Source organism: Nicotiana tabacum, chromosome 7 (assembly GCF_000715075.1).
Source record: "Nicotiana tabacum cultivar K326 chromosome 7, ASM71507v2, whole genome shotgun sequence".
NCBI lineage: Eukaryota > Viridiplantae > Streptophyta > Magnoliopsida > Solanales > Solanaceae > Nicotiana > Nicotiana tabacum.
In genome coordinates this window covers 10,577,837-10,593,268 of record NC_134086.1, presented here as the reverse complement: position 1 = coordinate 10,593,268, position 15,432 = coordinate 10,577,837, and the positions used below count along the sequence as shown (strand labels likewise).

The window sequence follows — 15,432 nt, the reverse complement described above, 5'->3', positions numbered from 1 at the left end:
CCGCAACTCCAATGTTACCACAGAGAAACGTCAATTGTTCCAATTTTGAAGTTCAATTGTTCAAACTTCAAAAAATAAATACTACGATAAATTAAATTTCAAAAAAAAAAAGCCAAATAGTTGATTGCACTTTAATAGGTGAAGAATGAAGATTGAAGAATGAGAGAATATGAGAATTGAGAGATGAGTGAAAAAATGAGGAAGAGGGGGGGGGGGATTCCATCAAAATATCACGGTATAGCCAGTTTTCGGACTGGTCATTCAAAAATAGCCAGCGTTTACGAAGTCAATGAAAAATAGCCATTATTTTGCTGCAACAGAAACCGGTCCAGCATAATATACTGGAGTTCGGTGCACCTGTATATGAACTCCAGAATATTATGCTGGACTGGTATTGCTGACTCCAGTATAATATACTGGAGACTGGAGCACCGGTGCTCCAAACTCCAGTATATTATACTGGACAATTATACTTGCTGGAACTCCAGTATATTATGTTGGAGTTCTAGTGTACTTATGCTGGAACTCCATCATATTATGCTGGAGTTCCAGCATACTTATCCTGGAACTCCAGTATAATATGCTGGAGTTCAAGCATACTTATGTTGGAACTCCAGTATAATATACTGGCGTATTTTCCGGGTTTTGAACAGTGTTTTCGCTCAGATTTATCTTTATATGAAAAGTGGCTAAATTTCGATTACTTTTGAAACTGGACTATTTTTGAACGACCAGTTATAAATCTGGCTATTTTTGAATTTCTCCCGAGGGGAGAGGGGGGGGGGGGAGGAGGGGGATTTATAGATTTTGAAAGAGGGGTTAATTTATAAAAAAAAAATAAAAAAAATTGGGCTATTTGTGCAATCCACCCGTTGGGCAACGACCATTTTCTGAAATAGACCGTTGCCAACGGTCAGATCTGGCCCAAATTTAAAAAAAAAAAAATTACCGTTAAACCGGGGCGGGCCGGTTAACCGGTTTACGAACACTGTTCACCTAACGGGTTGGACTGGTCCGGATAACCGGTATTCCAAACGTAAACGGAGCAACCCCCTAACCCAGCCCCCTTTAACCGGTCCGGGCCGGTTCCGGTTTTAACCGGTCTGGGCCGGTCCAGAACCGGGCTGATCCGGCCCGTTTAACACCCTTATACCAAACACACCCCAACACTTTTAACTCCTTGCACAACATCATAGGCCTGTCGCTCATCTAATATCTCTCGTCTTGATGGCCTCGAGGACATAACATCATTTTGAAATTCTCTTATGATACATTTTTGCAGTCACACAAAACGTTATCAGAAACAGAATTAACAGACCATTTGAATGGAAAAAATTAGGCCATGAATCACACAAAATTACACTTCAATCCAGTTCATTACAAGTATAAGACAATCTTACATTTGTCATTTAACAGAGGTCCATTAATCATCAGGGAAACCAAGATATCTGTTGATAAGTTTAGTGACTGATTCTGCATCACCTGGTTGGTATGCGATGAGAGATCCTGTATCCATGTCCATGATAGTCTGGTATAAAGTTTGGGGACGAGCACAGAACAAATGCTTTTTCTCGGCCAGTTCCTCTGCTAGTTCACTTTGATGGTTGTCCATCAGGTCCTCATTGACTACAACTATCAATGGTTTGCCCAGTCGCAATGTCTCAAATATGCTCCCTGAACCTGCAGGCACCTTCAAACGTGTAATTACATAATCTTTTAACCCACCTTCAGCCTCTCGATCATCACAAGGTAGGCGTAAGGTCTGCGTACACATTACTCTCCCCAGACCCCACGGTGTGGGATAATACTGAGTATGTTGTTGTTGTTTAACCCACCTTCAACAATAAAACTTCAAATTGAGCATGCATTGAGAGATTTACTCTAATTATTTTTCAGACAGAAACCAAGCTTGCTCACATTATCAGTTCCAAGCCCCGATAAAGGAGGAAGAATGGGGTAGGTTGACAACCAACATAATACTAGTCGATTTATGATGAATCTTCAAAGTGGTACATGCCTGATGCCACCTCAGGAAGAACTGCTAGAAGTTTCACCAATGAGGCGCCCAACATTTTTTCATGAAGCATGATAACATTTGTGAAGGATGAGCAAGGTTGAATTCAAATACAATTACATATAGGATTTTTTTTTTTTTTTTTTGAGAATGTTACAGTTACATATCCAGGGATAATTTCACATAAGAACAATTGGGCTCCCCATTTTTCAATTTTATAGCCCATATTTCAATTTACAACCAATTAGCCCAAAAATAATAGGCTAAGATTCAACATCCAACTCTAATAGGTTCTCAAAATTACCATTTAATTTTTAAAAAGGATTGCTCAAGCTTTTAAGTTAATTTTCGAATTAGTAATTATGACTCAAATATTAGTTCAACAAACCAAATCCATTTGGGTGGTGAAAATTAGATTTTTAACAAGCTTAAATATGTGGGTTTAAATTCCGAATTTGATTTTGTGAGAAATTTGGAGTGAGTGTTATTTAGACTTGTTAGAAATAGTATAAGGAGGTTGTATATAAAATTTGAAGTCATTTAATGGAGATTTGGACTGGTTTTGAATAGGAATTGCAACTGAAAATCGTGAAAGAAGTTCGTCTACAGACGTTTGTATAAAGGTGTATAAAAGTGTATAATAGTGTATACGATGTGTTTATACACTCATATACACTATTATACAAGATTATACATAATTATACAAAAAACTGACTTCGTCTTCTTCCTTGCGTTTTTTCTGAAATTTAACTCAAATCTTGCTCAAATCTACTCCAAATCACTTCAAATTTAAATTTTGAACTCCTTTTGATATTTTCAATCAATTGGAACAACACCCAATCCAAACAACTAAGAATTACAAGAAATTCTATTTTTTAAAGCAAAGCTTTCAATGCCCTTTAATGGTGGACTTCTAATTTTCAATTTTTTTACATTGCAACCAGGTGCTTTAGGGGGAGAAGCAGTAATGGCAGATGACCCTTGAAGCGTATGTAAAAAAAAGTGAGAAGAAGAAAGAGTGAAAATAATGGTTGTGAGTACACAGATTTAACTCTATAGCTTTTAGAAGCAATGGTTGTAAGAACACATATTTTGAATTTGCAAGAGCTAGTGTTTTCAAAATATGTACAATATAGGCTAGGTGGGGTAAAACTTAAAAACATGGGCCATTTTTTGTTATGGTGCGAAGTCATGTGTATTTTCTTGTAATTCTTTCTATAAGATATAGAGGAAAGCTTATCAAATTACAAAATATCAGCTTTATTCCGTGGGAGTAGATATCTTAACACTGATCAAGTCATCATGAACACTAAAACAGAATGAAAAAGTTTAAAAGCTTCTTATGAGATAGAATTTTACATAGGTTTTCGTTATTTTTACATATAAAACCACAAAGGGCATCTAGAATTTAGACATACTCATGTTTCTGCCATCATGCAAACGTATTTTCTGAATGAATAAGCTAAATTTCTCAGTTAGAGAAAATATAGTATAACAGCTTCTAATTGTAGAGCGTTGGCAATATCCAAGAGGCGAACTGTTTTGACAGAGGGAGAGAGGGAAGGAAAGGATGAAAAGGCATAGGAAAAGTAGCAAAAAACAAAATTGACTAGATAAAGTAAAATTAGCCGATCCTTAATACCTGCATGACTGATAACAAGCGATGCTTCCTTGAAGTAGTCAGCTATGCTTGACGAAAATGTAAAATACTCCAGAACTGCAGACCCATTTTCCACGGTCGACTGAAAACATTACAGTAAGATTTGAACAATGGGGAGATAGAGGAAGAGTCATTGGCAGGCAAGAAGAGTTGTCACACCAGGCTGGAAATGTTACAACAATGATATCGATGAGTGTATTAACCAACAGACAGATCTAAAAAAGGCAAAAGACATTTTGCACATTGCATAAGAATGCTTAACATAGATAACCAGTCCACTGGAGAAGGACAACTTGGCCATCAAAATAAAGTAATGAACAATGAAAACCCAGAAAACAAACATTTTGCAGTTACTAACCTAGTATTTCTATTTGCATTCGACAAGTTCGAGCCCTAACATCAAATGTGCAGATAACACATCCTGAATTCTTACCATAGAAAACTAATCTGGTCCTTAGGTATAATGAGATGCTAGCATCCACAAGAACCTAAACATAGTGCCTCATAATACTGGGCCAAGATATTAGCATCCATAAGAACCAAAACGTAGTGCCTTGTAATACTGGGCCAATCTATCCCTTGTATTGAACGTCAAACAAAAGATGAGACTCATTCACCCGTGTAAATGACCTGAGATTCATGGGTTAAACGGTTAAACCTACATTTCTATACAGGCTAAAGCAGCACATCAGCATATCTGCACATAAACTCAAAGTCGCATTTAGATTTGGTTTAAGCAGTGGTGTCTTCTCTAAAAGGACATCTGTAATTTGAATAAAGGTAATTTCTTCAGTTATGCAAAACTAAACTGAAATTAGACAGAGATCCCCGAGCTTGGAATTTCCAACTGAATATATGCTCTACAATTTTTTATCATCAAGTTACCTATGTACCCAAGCAGGTTTTCAAGTCTAATTTAAGTTTGACATGTAAGATGAATCCATATTCTGTTGGAAAGAACAACATCTATAAAACAAAGAGTAGTTATTTCCAGAAACTACTAGCAAATTAGCACTTCTAAAGTGTCACTAACTCGTAGTCAGTACCCTTAATCAGCCAACTCGGCTTCAGTTCTGAATTCTTGTTTCTCATCTCTTTTTCTTCAGATCAAAGACAAACAAGATTTTGCATACAGAACAAGAATAGAAACCAAATGTTGGAAAATTTAGTACTCAGTTCGAAGAGAAATGATGTCGAGTGAAATGTCACGTTACCTTAGTGGGGATGTATGATCCACGACCAATCTGGATCAGAATATTGGTGTAGCCTTTCCTGAACAATTCTTTCTTAACTTCTGGAGTGTCCACAGCTCTTACTAGAGCATCAAAGCAAGTTGTCCCAACCGTCACAAAAACTACTTTCTTCTCCTTCACAGTACCACCCGTCTCACCCATTTTGATCTCTTATAAGCACTTCAAATCTGCAACTAAAACATAGAGCTATTATGTTGTTTCGTTAAATTTTCGTTTAGCCTTTGCAATAATCATCCTAAACTCTAAGAACGTTTTCAGAAAATCAAAATAGCTACCAATTCTCCTAAGCCCAATGTTGCAAAAGGCGAAAAGTGTTAGAAAGCGCTCCAGGTCTATTCGGGCTTTAAGTGCAAAGTGCAAGTAAAGTGTGGGCTTCAGTTAAAAAAAGGCGCAAGGAAGAAAGAAATAAAAGTACATATGTAATGCAAGAAAAAGTAATAACTTCATTCGTAATGATTTTCTTAACAAATAATAATATGTTTTTGCAAATCATGTCTAATGTTTAGTACGGTTCTATCCAAGATATAACTTATGGGCAATGAGGCGCTCGCCATAATGCCTTGCCTACACCGAAGCACAGCCTGCGTGATGTGAACCCCCTAGTTTGAGCTTCTCTTAGCTTTAGGGTTTAAGCGCGCATCAAATGAGCCTTTGACAATACTGCTAAAACCAACTACTTAATTCATATATTTATCTTTGATAGGATTTTGATAAGCTAAACACATTCCTTATACTGGAAAATGCTAATTATAACTGATACATTTACACTTTGAAATTTTTAGTTCTCTATTATAATTCGAGTAAAGAAATTTAACTGTCCAAACAAAGTACAAATTGAAACCCACAAAATTAAAACAAAAAATGAAAACTTAAAATAACCATTAACACCACAAGATCATAATCAACAGAAAAATCTATTCGGATTATGAAGAGAAAAAAATTGAAGCTTTCAATTAAAATTGAACAAAATCTATTTTTCAGAAAATGGAAACCTTGTTTATAGAATTACCTGAAATCAGAATGGGGATTAGGGATTTTTCTCGCATGAATTAAGGAAATTTTTTAAATCCCTACCTCGTATAAAATTTATACGAGGTACTTTAAAATATATATTGCACTCAACAACCTTGTAATATGACTTACTTCAGACACACCCCTGCATTTTAAAGTTAAACAGTTACACCCCTTATCCAATGAAAATTTTGCACTTACAATCCCCTTTGAGGTATATTTGTAACTAAGTATATTAAAATATAAGTAAAATTTACAAAGAGTTAAATTATAAGCAACTGTTTTTCAACTTTTACAATAACTTTATTTCGAACAAACATGAGAAATAAAAGGCTTTAATTCTTTTCAAAATTCTTTTTGATATTTGGTTAATAAAATTTGTTTTTGTTGTAAAGGTTAATAAAAAATGTAAAACAAGCTTTTCAACTTTTTGAAGCAATATTACGACGATGATCTTTGTTTTTCACTTAAATGTGTGAATATTCAAAGGAAATTTTACACCCTATAAAAAAGCTTAGTACCCTATTTATTTTAAATAAATATCATTTTAAAATATTACATCCTATAGATACCTTTTATCCTTTATAGCAAAATATCTAATTATAGTTACATCCTACATTTAAGGCACCATATATGTTGAATAATATTTTTCTCTCTCCTTTTTAGTCTTTTCTCTCACATAATCACCGTATATCTGCTCTAACCACGTTCTCTCTCTCTTTTTGCATACACTTTACTCTCTTCTTCCGCAAACCCACGATTCATAACTCTTATCCCACCCAAATTCTCTAGGTCTCCGCCATTATCATTCCCCATTTTGCATCTCTCTAAAATCATTGTTTTAGAGCCGATACAAGTGCTCTTGGTAGGTTTAATTCTTAGATTTTGATATTATTATTTTGTTTCTCTAATTTTGATACAGAATTTACTTTGTTTCTGAAACAATAACCATTGGTATTGTTTACTCACCAGGAAGCTTTGGTTTTTCTCTCCAATATCGGATTCAATGCCACACAAGATGATAACCAGAGGTATACCCACCAAAATTTTCAATTTTGATGGGCCCTCTTTCTCGTTGCAAATAACTCAAGCGGAGTCGGATTTTGCAGGTTTATCAGCAACTACAGTTTCAGAGAGAAGAACTAAACTACACAACGACAAATCGAAAGAAGTCCAAATTGAGAAATCTTCAAAAGAAACAAAAAATCCAGTTGCTTCAAAGAAGAAAAAACCTATGAATGATTCTTCATGTGTCAATCTTAAGGAAGTTGATGCAAAAAAAAATCAGATACACGACACGAAAAGGTAATTGATATTGTATCAATATGCATTCAAAGAAACTTATATGTATTCATAATTATTCAAGTTATTTTATATGTATGATGTTGTATTCGTATATATCTGGTTGTATTCATAAGTATTAAAACAATCCAGAACTTATTTACACATTCACATTTGTCAATAACTGAGTTGTGCTTACTTGAATATTGTATGTTGTATTTAAATCTATTTAGATGTATTCAAATTCACATTTTCGTACTATTTGGTATTAATGTATTCAGTTGTACTTATACATATGTATATGTATTCTGATGTATTTTTATAGTTGTATTTTTAAGGATTTTCAAGGTTCCCATAACTGTTGTATTATTCAGCTATATTCTGCTGTATTTTTCTTACTTTCAGCTGTATTCAGTTGTTCTCAACTGTATTATTCATATGTATTTCTCTGTATTCAGCTATAGTCAGTTGAATTCAACTGTGGTGAATACAGCTATAGTCAGTTGTATTCAACTGCTTTATTCAGCTGTAGACGGTCATATTCAACTATTTTAATCACCTCTAGTCAGTTGTATTATTCAATATTATTCAGCTGTATTCAGCTTTATTCAGTTGTATTCAGTTGTAGTCAACCGTTTTATTCACCTATAGACAGTTGTATTCAATTGTATTATTCATATGTATTTCTCTGTATGATCCCTTTGAAGTTTTTTTCATATCAGATCTGCCTCAACAGAAAGCTGGGAGCATGTAAGTATTAATCATCATTCTTGTATGTTATATACAAATCTAATTGTATGAATTAGATTTAATTGTTTCAATCAATTATTTTTTAGGGATTGTGGGGTGCATGTTGCAGCATACGCAGAGTTTCTGAGCACTCTTGGTGAGATTCCACAAATAACATGTGACGACCCGACCCGTCGTCTCGTGAGTTACCGCCCCGTTTTCCCCATTTCCTATTTCTTTATGCTTCATTATCAGTGTTGGGTATGAACGAGTTGATTTGGATTGGTTTTAGTAGAAAATGAGACACTTAGTCTCTTTAAGGAAGGTTTGTTTTGGAAAAGTCAATCGGACGTCGACTTATGTGTTAGAGGGCTCGTATTTGAATCCCGATGATTTGGTTAGCTTCGGGGGATGATTTATGACTTAGAAATGTGACCGAAAGTAATTTTGGAGGTCCGGTGTAGAATTAGGTTTGAAATGGCGAAGTTAGTATTTGGCGAATTCTGGTTGATAGGTGAGATTTTGATCAGAGGGTCAGAATGGAATTCCGAGAGTTTTTGTAGCTTCTTTATGTCATTTATAACTTGTGTGCAAAATTTGAAGTCATTTCGGATCGATTGTTATGTTTCGGCGCAAAAAGTAGAAGTTGGAAGATTTGAAAAACTCATAATTCAATTCAATGCGCGATTCGTAATTTCGGTGTTGTTTGACGTGGTTTGAAGCCTTGATTAAGCTCGTATTGTATTTTGGGACATGTTGGTATAATTGGTTAAGGTCCCGAGGGCCTCGGGTGGATTTCGGAAGGTTAACGGAATGGAAATCAGATAAAAGGATTGCTGGAATTTTCTGCTGCAGAAGCTGTCTTGGACAGCAACTGTGCAATCGTGGAGCCTATTTCGGAAGCTTATATCTCAAAATACATAAGTAATCTATAAATTTACAAAACACTAAAGATGTAGCCCTTGCATCCTAGTTTCCAGAAAGCTAAACCATTAGTTATTCCGATATTTATATAGAAAGTTATGATTGATTGAATAAGGATTGGTAAAGCTGTTTTGAAATTTTCCAGAAATGTTTGATGCGATGGGGCTATTTTGGAAGCTTATATCTCGAAATCTATAAGGAATCTGAAAATTTACAAAACATGAAAGTTGTAGCCCTTGCATTCGAGTTTCCAGAAAGTGAAACTATTCATCATTTGAATATTTGTACAGAAAGTTATAATCGATTGAATAAGGGCTAGTAAAGCTGTTTTGAAATTTCCCAAAAATTTCTGATGCCAGGAGGCTAATTTGGAAGCTAATATCTCGAAATATATATGGAATCGGAAAATATGCAAAACACAAACATTGTAGCCCTTGGATTCTTGTTTCCAAAAAGTTAAACCATTTGTCATTCGGACATTTGTACAGAAAGTTATGATCGATTGAATATAGCTGGTAAAGCTGCCTCTGGTGGACTTTTAGTGGCGACTTTTAGTGACGAAACTGGACTTTTAGTGACGGGCGGACAGAAACTTAAGGACCAAAAATGCTGATTTCTTCATTTTCGTTTTGGGATTTTTGGAGCTTGGTTCTTGGGTGATTTTGAGGTGTTCTTCACGATTTCAACTCAAGTAAGTGTCATATACTCAAAAGTGTTTATATTACATAAATCCATGGTTATTTTCATCGTTTAATTCGGATTTAAATGGAAGAAATCAAGATTTTTGCAAAATCTTCCAAAAATGAAAAATTAAGATTTGGAGGTCGAGTTGTTGTCGAAATTTGATAATTTTGATATGGTTGAACTCGTATCGGAATGAGCTGTCGGATTTTATGAGTTTCGCCGGATTCCGAGACGTGGGCCCCACGGGCGAATTTTGAGTGCACTTTCGGGTTTTTAATAGAAATGTAGAATTCCATATGGAATTAATTCCTATAATTTTTATTGATTGAATCGAATTATTGTGGCTAGATTCGAGGCATTCGGAGGTCGATTTGAGAGGAAAAGACATTGTGGAGTAGTATTTTGCTCGGGTTTTTGCTAATTTCGAGAATTTTGATATTTTCAATTGTTTTGATTGGGTTTGTTCCCTTATCATATTATGACATATTCTTTCTGATTTTGGATAGATTCGACACACGTGGAGGCCAATTCGATGGGCAAAGGCATCGCGAGCTAAAGAAGTAGCCGGTTCGAGGTGAGTAATTGATGTAAATGATGTCTTGAGGGTTTGAAACCCCGGAATTTCACATCGTAACGCTATATTGAGGTGATTTGCACGCCGGATAACGGGCGTGGGGTAGAGCACCATTGGGGATTGTGACTTGGTCCGTCCTGAGAGATATTTTTACCGTGTTTTCTACTTGAACTAAATTGAGAATCATCCTTACTTGGATTTAATTGTTACATTTGGGCTTCTTGCCAATTATTTGAATCTTTCAGGGATTGACATCACTGTTTTCGCATACATGTATATCATTTGTTCTCAGTCCAAGGTTTTTAAATATTGTTTTGCAAACTCAGCCATCTTTCTAGGATTTGAAAGCTTAAATGGTATTTTTAAATGATATTTCGGGCTGAGAACTACTGTTTTACAAATGTCAAGGGGCTTATGAGGATTTCTGGACTGAGCATGGATCGGGCTACGCGCCGCAGCAGTGTTATATTGATATTGAGGTCGAGAGCCTGGTTGATTACATTGATATTGAGGCCGAGAGCCTGGGTGATTATACTGATATTGATATGAGGCCGAGGGCCTAGATTTGATGCCACGAAATAGCTTGATATTGCGCTTGGGCTGTAGGAGCCCCTCCGGAGTCTGTACACACCCTCAGTGAGCGCCGGCGACGATAAATAAAATGGATGGCTCGGGCTGCACGCCGCAGTGGGTACTAGAGTGTACCATCATATGCATTGCATTGCACTCATGCATAGAGTATACCATCATATGCATTTCATTGCATTCATGCATTTATTTTTATCTGTTATACCTGTCTCAGTATTTGGTACTCTGATTTAATTGACTTGTTGCTTCACTATTTGTTGTTCTAAACTGCCAGTTATAGTTTACTTTGTATTTTTCCACGATTTCTTATTCTCAGCCTTTATTTATGTTTATTACTCACTGGGTCAGAGTACTCACATTACTCCCTGCACCTTGCGTGCAGATCCAGGTACACCACAGGCTGAGTGAGGATTTGTTTAGCTGAACAACAGTATCCGGGAGTATTGAGGTAGCTGCATGGCATTCGCAGCCTTGATCTCTCCCCTCTATCTCTATCTTTTATTCCGCATTTTTTTTCTAGACAGACTTGTAATAGGTGGATATTCTGTATTACAGGCTCATATTCGTGACACCGGATTCTATTGGGCTATGGTGTGGTATTTTAGTTGAATTTTCGCAGATTTTATTATTAATTATACACTTGAAAGTGATGACTTAGTAAATTCTCTGTGATATTTATCTATAATCTGAATAAGAATTTGGGATAATGTTGTTGAATGGTCGGGCTTGCCTAGTAGTATGTTGGGCGCCATCCTGACCAGGGTTGGGGTCGTGACAAGTTGGTATCAGAGCCTAGGTTAATTGGTCTTGCGAGTTATGAGCCGGTTTAGTAGAGTCTCACGGATCGGTACAGAGACGTCTGTATTTATCGTCGAGAGGCTGCAGAACCTTTAGGAAAACTTCATATTCTTGAAATTCTTGTCGTGCGACTTTGTTGATCCGAACACTAAAAAAAATTCTATCATTCTATTCTCTCGCAGATGGCGAGGACTCGTGCTACTGGATGAGGTGGACGACCACCAGTGCCACCCACTGATGCCACCAGAGGCCGTGGACGCAGTCGTGGGCGTGGCAGAGGTAGAGTAGCGCGGGCAGCATCTGTTAATCCACCAGCTGCCCCAGTTCCAGATCAGGCTCTAGCAGCTGTACCAGTTCAAGCACCAGCTATGCCTATCGTGATTCCGGGTCTTCAGGAGACCTTGGCTCAGATTTTGACAGTTTTCATTGGCCTAGCTCAGGCGGTCTCAGCCACTACAGCTGCAGCTACTTCACAGGCCAGGAAAGGCACACAAACTCCTGTTAATCGCACAGTTGAGCAGGTTGTACAGGGATTGCAGACACCGGAAGCTGTTCCAGCTCAGCCGGTTGCACCAGTTCAGAACTTTGTGGTCCCAGCTATGCCAGACGATGAGCAGCATCGTCTCGAGAGATTTGCTAGGCTCCAGCCTCCGACATTCAGTGGTGCAGAGGGCGAGGATGCCTAGGGTTTTCTTGACAAGTGTCAGCGTATGCTTCGCACCGCAGGGATTTTGGAGTCGAGTGGTGTATCTTTTACTACATTTCAGTTCCAGGGAGCTGCATTTACCTGGTGGGAAGATTTTGAGAGGCGTAGACCTGTTGGTGCAGCGCCCCTTACTTGGCAGCAGTTCTCCACTCTATTTTTGGAGAAGTATGTACCTTAGTCTCGCAGAGAGGAGCTGCGTAGGCAGTTTGAGTGGTTGACTCAGGGAGATATGTCTGTGACACGGTATGAAATGATATTTTCACAGTTGGCTCGTCATGCTACTTGGATGATTCCGACAGATCGTGAGAGGATCCGGATATTCCTGGATGGTCTTAACTACTCTCTCCGCATTTTGATGACTAGAGAGAGTATTGGGTGCTTAGTTCGAGGAGGTGGTTGACATCGCTCGTGATATTGAGACAGTTCGCCGCAGAGAGAGAGAGAGAGAGGGGAGAGGGAGGCCAAGAGGCCCAGAGGTTCAGGCAGTTTCAGTGGTGCTCCGTCTAGGGACTAGTTCCAGCGTGGTAGAGGTCATTCATTCAAACCTCCTCAGTTGGCCCGTCCAGAGTATAGTAGGACATCTTCAGACCGTGGTCATCAGGTATTTCAGCAGGGCCAGTCTTTACTTAACATTCTCCCAGCTCAGAGCTCATCCTATGCCCCTTCAGTTCAGAGTTCATCTACGCCGAGTGCATCGGCTGGTCATTCAGGTGCGAGGGGTTCCCTCCAGTTCCCTTCTCCAATACCTGGTAGTTGCTACGAGTGCGGAGAGTTTGGTCATATAAAGAGGCAGTGTCCTCGACTTCGTGGTGGTCAGTTTCAACAGAGGGGCCAACCTTCGTCTCCTGCTCCAGTATCTTCAGCACCCGCCCAGCCAGCTAGGGGTGGAGGTCAGGCAGCCAGAGGTCACCCCAGAGGGGCAGGACGATCAGGAGGTGGCAAGGCTCGTTTCTATGCTATTCCAGGCAGGACAGATGCCATTGCATCAGATGTTGTTATCACAGGTATTATCTTAGTCTGCCACACAGATGCCTCTATCTTATTTGATCCCGGATCCACCTATTCTTATGTCTCCTCATATTTTGCTCATCATTTGGGTACGACCCGAGGGTGTCTTGCTTTACCCGTGCACGTATCTACCCCGGTGGGCGATACCATTATTGTAGACCATGTGTATCGGTCTTGTATTGTGACTATTGGGGGTTTGGAGACCCGAGTTGATTTATTGTTGTTGAGTATGGTCGATTTTGATGTTATTCTGGGCATGGATTGGCTATCTCCGTGTCATGCTATTCTAGAATGTCATGCTAAGACAGTTACTTTGGCTATTCCGGGTGTTCCGAGGATCGAGTGGCATGGTATGACGGATTATGTTCCTAGCAGAGTAATTTCCCTCTTGAAAGCCCAGCGTATGGTTGGGAAGGGTTGTCTATCTATCTAGCTTTTGTGCGAGATGTTGGAGCTAAGACTCCTAGTATTGATTCTGTCCTAGTTGTGAGGGATTTTCCTGATGTATTTCCTGCAGACCTGCCGGGCATGCCACCAGATAGGGATATCGATTTTGGCATTGACTTGGTGCCGGGCACCCAACCCATTTCTATTCCGCCATATCGTATGGCACCAGCAGAGTTGAAAGAATTGAAGGAGCAGCTTCAGGAGCTCCTAGACAAAGGGTTCATTCGGCCTAGTGTGTCACCGTGGGGTGCGTCAGTTCTGTTTGTGAAGAAAAAAGATGGTACAATGAGAATGTGCATTGAGTACAGGCAGTTAAATAAGGTAACAGTGAAGAACAAGTATCCTTTACCTCGCATTGATGACTTATTTGATCAGCTTCAGGGAGCGAGGGTGTTTTCAAAAATTAATCTCCGTTCGGGCTATCACCAGTTAAAAATTAGGGATCCGGATATTCTTAAGACATCTTTTAGGACTAGATATGGTCACTATGAGTTTCTAGTCATGTCTTTCGGGCTGACCAATGCCCCAGCAGCATTCATGCATTTGATGAACAGTGTATTTCGGCTTTATCTGGATTCTTTTGTTATTGTATTTATTGATGACATTCTGGTGTACTCGCGCACGCCAAGCATTTGCGTGTGGTGTTGCAGAGATTGAGGGAGGAGAAGTTTTATGCAAAATTCTCCAAGTGTGAATTTTGGCTAAGTTTTGTGACATTCTTGGTACACATAGTGTCCAGTGAGGGTATTCAGGTTGATCCAAAGAAGATAGAAGCAGTGCAGAGTTGGTCTAGACCTTCCTCAGCCGCAGAGATCCGTAGTTTTCTCGGATTAGCACGCTATTATCGCCGGTTTGTTCAGGGGTTTTCATCCATTGTGTCGCCCTTGACCAAGTTGACTCAGAAAGGTGCTCCATTTGTATGGTCAGATGAGTGTGAGGAGAGCTTTCAGAAGCTCAAGACAGTTTTGACCACAACTCCAGTATTGATTTTACCATCAGCTATAGGTTCATATACTGTATACTGTGATGCTTCGAGAGTTGGGATTGGTTGTGTGTTGATGCAGGAGGGTAGAGTTATTGCTTATGCTTCTCGTCAGTTAAAGCCCCATGAGAAGAACTACCCTGTTCACGACTTAGATTTGGCTGCTATAGTTCATGCCTTGAAGATTTGGAGGCACTATTTATATGGCGTATCTTCCGAGGTATTCACTGATCATCGCAGTCTTCAGCATTTGTTTAAGCAGAAAGACCTTAATTTGAGGCAGTGGAGGTGGCTTGAGTTGCTAAAAGATTATGACATCACTATTTGTATCATTCGGGAAAGGCCAATGTAGTGGCAGATGCCTTGAGCCGAAAGGCAGTCAGTATGGGGAGTTTGGCGTACATTCCAGTTGGGGAGAGGCCCTTTTCAATTGATGTTCAAACCTTGGCTAATCGGTTTGTGAGACTGGACATTTCTGAGCCCAGTAGGGTGTTGGCCTGTGTGGTTTCTCGGTCTTCCTTATATGATCGCATCAGAGAACGCCAGTATGATGATCCGCATTTGCTTGTCCTTAAGGACAGAGTTCAGCATGATGATACCAGGAATGTGACTATAGATGATGATGGCGTATTGAGGATGCAGGGCCGTATCTGTGTGCCCAATGTAGATGGGCTTAGAGAGTTAATTCTAGAGGAGGCCCACAGCTCGCGGTATTCTATTCATCCGGGTGCCGCGAAGATGTATAAGGACTTGAGACAGTACTATTGGTGGAG

General features: G+C 38.9%; 1 protein-coding gene across 2 annotated transcripts; it reads right to left on the bottom strand.

Moving 5' to 3' along the window:
* Window positions 1-1,245: 1,245 nt before the first annotated feature.
* LOC107792651 (uncharacterized) lies at window positions 1,246-6,072 on the bottom strand. 2 transcript variants are annotated; one of them, XM_016614886.2, is made up of 4 exons: window positions 5,937-6,072; window positions 4,889-5,094; window positions 3,657-3,756; window positions 1,246-1,680 (listed from the first exon to the last, which is right to left on the bottom strand). In XM_016614886.2, exons 2-4 carry the CDS (start codon window positions 5,066-5,068, stop codon window positions 1,424-1,426), a joined length of 537 nt encoding a protein of 178 aa, XP_016470372.1. In that variant the 5' UTR covers window positions 5,069-5,094; window positions 5,937-6,072; the 3' UTR covers window positions 1,246-1,423. The 2 variants fall into 2 exon arrangements, with proteins under 2 accessions (XP_016470372.1, XP_016470371.1); XM_016614885.2 differs by having other exon boundaries at window positions 4,889-5,100; window positions 5,937-6,001.
* Between the last annotated feature and the right edge of the window lie 9,360 nt (window positions 6,073-15,432).

What these genes read in the sequence shown, in the direction of transcription:
- LOC107792651 (XM_016614886.2), bottom strand. Translation starts at nt 5,068, where the DNA reads ATGGGTGAGACGGGTGGTACTGTGAAGGAGAAGAAAGTAGTTTTTGTG. An exon ending in GATCATACATCCCCACTAAG is followed by an intron (nt 3,757 to 4,888) that starts GTAACGTGACAT and finishes TAATGTTTTCAG; the next exon opens with TCGACCGTGGAAAATGGGTC. An exon ending in GCTTGTTATCAGTCATGCAG is followed by an intron (nt 1,681 to 3,656) that starts GTATTAAGGATC and finishes AGGTGCCTGCAG; the next exon opens with GTTCAGGGAGCATATTTGAG.